This window comes from Salvelinus alpinus, chromosome 2, assembly GCF_045679555.1.
Source record: "Salvelinus alpinus chromosome 2, SLU_Salpinus.1, whole genome shotgun sequence".
Lineage (NCBI taxonomy): Eukaryota > Metazoa > Chordata > Actinopteri > Salmoniformes > Salmonidae > Salvelinus > Salvelinus alpinus.
In genome coordinates, this window is record NC_092087.1 from 92,129,550 (window position 1) to 92,134,549 (window position 5,000).

At 47.7% G+C, this 5,000-nt stretch overlaps 1 protein-coding gene across 2 annotated transcripts in view; it reads right to left on the reverse strand.

The window, feature by feature from the left end:
• The window catches only part of LOC139568248 (DENN domain-containing protein 1B-like), a 37,631-nt gene that overhangs the window by 16,368 nt on the left and 16,263 nt on the right, over positions 1-5,000 (reverse strand). For both annotated transcript variants that reach the window (XM_071390001.1, XM_071390002.1), the window contains one exon: positions 3,424-3,477. In XM_071390001.1, the coding sequence (XP_071246102.1) occupies positions 3,424-3,477 (54 nt within the window). The remainder of the gene's footprint in view (positions 1-3,423; positions 3,478-5,000) is intronic.

A 5,000-nucleotide genomic window follows, 5' to 3' on the forward strand; every position in this document is an offset into this window, starting at 1 on the left:
CCCATCCCCTCTACTGACGGGATGAGGTCAATGTCATTCCAGGATACCCCGGCCAGGTCGATTAGAAAGGCCTGCTTGCAGAAGTATTTTAGGGAGCGTTTGACAGTGATGAGGGGAGGTTGTTTGATCGCAGACCCATTACGGATGCAGGCAATGAGGCAGTGATTCGCTGAGATCTTGATTGAAAACAGCAGAGGTGTATTTGGAGGGCGAGTTAGTGAGGATGATATCTATGAGGGTGCCCATGTTTACGGATTTGGGGTTGTACCTGGTAGGTTCATTGATAATTTGTGTGAGATTGAGGGCATCAAGCTTAGATTGTAGGATGGCCGGTGTGTTAAGCATGTCGCAGTTTAGGTCACCTAGCAGCACGAGCTCAGAAGATAGATGGGGGGCAAATCAATTCACATATGGTGTCGAGGGCACAGCTGGGAGCAGAGAGTGGTCTATAGCAAGCGGCAATGATGAGAGACTTTTTTAGAAGTAGAAGCTCGAATTGTTTGGGTACAGACCTGGATAGCAAGACAGAACTCTGCAGGCTATCTTTGCAGTAGATTGCAACACCGCCCCCTTTGGCAGTTCTATCTTGGCGGGAAATGTTATAGTTAGGGATGGAGATTTCAGGGTTTTTGGTGGTTTTTCTAAGCCAGGATTCAGACACGACTAAGACATCCAGGATGGCAGAGTGTGCTAAAGCAGTGAGTAAAACAAACTTAGGGAGTAACTTCTAATGTTAACATGCATGAAACCAAGGCTTTTACGGTTACAGAAGTCAACAAATGAGAGCACCTGGGGAGTGGGAGTGGAACTAGGCACTGCAGGGCCAGGATTAACCTCTACATCACCAGAGGAACAGAGGAGAAGTAGGATAAGGGTACGGCTAAAGGCTAATAGAACTGGTCGTCTAGTACGTTCGGAACAGAGAGTAAAAGGAGCAGGTTTCTGGGCACAATAGCATAGATTCAAGGCATAGTGTACAGACAGAGGTAAGGTAGGATGTGAGTACATTGGAGGTAAACCTAGGCATTGAGTAATGATGAGAGAGATATAGTCTCTAAAGATGTTTAAACCAGGTGATGTCACCGCATATGTAGGAGGTGGAACAACATGGTTGGTTAAGGCATATTGAGCAGGGCTAGAGGCTCTACAGTGAAATAAGACAGTAATCACTAACCAGGACAGTAATGGACAAAGCATATTGATATTAGAGAGAGGCATGCGTAGCCAAGTGATCATATGGGTCCAGTGAGTGGTTGGGCTGGCTGGGGACACGGCGATTCAGACAGTTAGCAGGCCGGGGCTAACAAGCTAGCAGTTAGTAGGCCGGGGATAACAAGCAAACAGTTAGCAGACCGGGGATAGCAAGCTAGCAGTTAGCAGACCGGAGCTAGCAAGCTAGCAGTAGGCAGACCGGGGCTAGCAAGCTAGCAGTTAGCAGACCGGGGCTAGCAAGCTAGCAGTTAGCAGAAGGGCCTTTGGGGGACATCGCGATGGAGGAAAGTCTGTTTTTGCCTCCTCGTGCGGTGACATCTAACATCTGTACGACCCAGTGTGGTGAAAACATCTAACATCTGTACGACCCAGTGTGGTGAATACATCTGTACGACCCAGTGTGGTGAATACATCTGTACGACCCAGTGTGGTGAATACATCTGTACGACCCAGTGTGGTGAATACATCTAACATCTGTATGACCCAGTGTGGTGAATACATCTAACATCTGTATGACCCAGTGTGGTGAATACATCTGTACGACCCAGTGTGGTGAATACATCTGTACGACCCAGTGTGGTGAATACATCTAACATCTGTATGACCCAGTGTGGTGAATACATCTGTACGAACCAGTGTGGTGAATACATCTAACATCTGTATGACCCAGTGTGGTGAATACATCTGTACGACCCAGTGTGGTGAATACATCTGTACGACCCAGCATGGTGAATACATCTGTACGACCCAGTGTGGTGAATACATCTGTACGACACAGTGTGGTGAATACATCTGTACGACCCAGTGTGGTGAATACATCTGTACGACCCAGTGTGGTGAATACATCTGTACGACCCAGTGTGGTGAATACATCTGTACGACCCAGTGTGGTGAATACATCTGTACGACCCAGTGTGGTGAATACATCTGTACGACCCAGTGTGGTGAATACATCTGTACGACACAGTGTGGTGAATACATCTGTACGACCCAGTGTGGTGAATACATCTGTACGACACAGTGTGGTGAATACATCTGTACGACCCAGTGTGGTGAATACATCTGTACGACCCAGTGTGGTGAATACATCTGGACGACCCAGTGTGGTGAATACATCTGTACGACACAGTGTGGTGAATACATCTGTACGACCCAGTGACTTGAATTGTTTGACTTGAATTTGTAGCAGAACTTAGAACCAAACACTATTATCAATGTACCAACAGCAGTAGCACTAGGATACAGATACACTGTAGATCAGACTCATTCCATGGAGGGCCTAGAGTCTGCTGGGTGTTGGTTGTTCCTTTCAGTTAAGACCTAGACAACCAGGTGAGGGGAGTTCCTTACTAATTAAGGACTTTACTTCATCAATCAAGATCAAGGTAGGAGAAAAAAACAGCAGACACTCAGCCCTCCATGGAATGAGTTTGACACGTGCTATAGATGATTACAACAGTGTATTATAGTGACAGCAGACTAACACTGTCAGGGATGGAGGGGAGCCCTCTGGGGTTAGGGTCAGGATCAGGGTTAGGGTCAGGATCAGGGTTAGGGTCAGGATCAGGGTTAGGGTCAGGATCAGGGTTAGGGTCAGGATCAGGGTTAGGGTCAGGATCAGGGTTAGGGTCAGGGTTAGGGTCAGGATCAGGGTTAGGGTCAGGGTCAGGGTCAGGGTCAGGGTCAGGGTCAGGGTTAGGGTCAGGATCAGGGTTAGGGTCAGGGTCAGGGTTAGGGTCAGGATCAGGGTTAGGGTCAGGATCAGGGTTAGGGTCAGGGTTAGGGTCAGGATCAGGGTTAGGGTCAGGGTCAGGGTCAGGGTCAGGGTCAGGGTTAGGGTCAGGATCAGGGTTAGGGTCAGGATCAGGGTTAGGGTCAGGGTCAGGGTTAGGGTCAGGATCAGGGTTAGGGTCAGGATCAGGGTTAGGGTCAGGGTTAGGGTCAGGGTTAGGGTCAGGATCAGGGTTAGGGTCAGGGTTAGGATCAGGGTTAGGGTCAGGGTTAGGGTCAGGGTCAGGATCAGGGTTAGGGTCAGGGTCAGGGTCAGGGTTAGGGTCAGGGTTAGGGTCAGGGTCAGGGTTACAGGTCAGGGTTAGGGTCAGGGTCAGGGTTAGGGTCAGGATCAGGGTTAGGGTCAGGATCAGGGTTAGGGTCAGGGTCAGGGTTAGGATTAGGGTTAGGGTTAGTGTATTACAGTGACAGCAGACTCACACTCTCAGGGATGGAAGGGAGCCCTCTGGGGTCTGGAGCGATGAAGTACGGGACCTGGGGAGGAAGGGAACAAGTAGCAGTTACTTTCCATCCCAAATGGCACCCTATTCCAGAGGTGCACTATTTTTGACCATGGCGCATAGGGCTCTATGCAGGGAATAGGGTGCCATTTGAGGTGCAGTCCTAGTCAGAAAGAACAACATCTGGGTGTATGTTAGTACTGGTAGACCCATCATGTTCCTGTTATCAGGTCTGGTTCTGAGAGATCATCTGGGTGTATGTTAGTACTGGTAGACCCATCATGATCCTGTTATCAGGTCTGGTTCTGAGAGATGATCTGGGTGTATGTTAGTACTGGTAGACCCATCATGATCCTGTTATCAGGTCTGGTTCTGAGAGATGATCTGGGTGTATGTTAGTACTGGTAGACCCATCATGATCCTGTTATCAGGTCTGGTTCTGAGAGATGATCTGGGTGTATGTTAGTACTGGTAGACCCATCATGATCCTGTTATCAGGTCTGGTTCTGAGAGATGATCTGGGTGTATGTTAGTACTGGTAGACCCATCATGATCCTGTTATCAGGTCTGGTTCTGAGAGATGATCTGGGTTTATGTTAGTACTGGTAGACCCATCATGATCCTGTTATCAGGTCTGGTTCTGAGAGATGATCTGGGTGTATGTTCGTACTGGTAGACCCATCATGATCCTGTTATCAGGTCTGGTTCTGAGAGATGATCTGGGTGTATGTTCGTACTGGTAGACCCATCATGATCCTGTTATCAGGTCTGGTTCTGAGAGATGATCTGGGTGTATGTTAGTACTGGTAGACCCATCATGATCCTGTTATCAGGTCTGGTTCTGAGAGATGATCTGGGTGTATGTTCGTACTGGTAGACCCATCATGATCCTGTTATCAGGTCTGGTTCTGAGAGATGATCTGGGTGTATGTTCGTACTGGTAGACCCATCATGATCCTGTTATCAGGTCTGGTTCTGAGAGATGATCTGGGTTTATGTTAGTACTGGTAGACCCATCATGATCCTGTTATCAGGTCTGGTTCTGAGAGATGATCTGGGTGTATGTTAGTACTGGTAGACCCATCATGATCCTGTTATCAGGTCTGGTTCTGAGAGATGATCTGGGTGTATGTTAGTACTGGTAGACCCATCATGATCCTGTTATCAGGTCTGGTTCTGAGAGATGATCTGGGTTTATGTTAGTACTGGTAGACCCATCATGATCCTGTTATCAGGTCTGGTTCTGAGAGATGATCTGGGTGTATGTTCGTACTGGTAGACCCATCATGATCCTGTTATCAGGTCTGGTTCGGAGAGATGATCTTGAGAGAACCAGGGTTCACAGAGTGTCCAGGTGATTTAGATTTTTGATTAGTCTAGTTTTAGGTGTTAACTATGTCTTGGTTTAGTAGTAAATCAGGTTATAGGTGTTAATCCAGACCAGGTTTTAGGTTATAGGTCTTAATCCAGACCAGGTTTTAGGTTATAGGTGTTAATTCCGAACAGGTTTTAGGTTATAGGTGTTAATCCAGACCAGGTTTTAGGTTATAGGTCTTA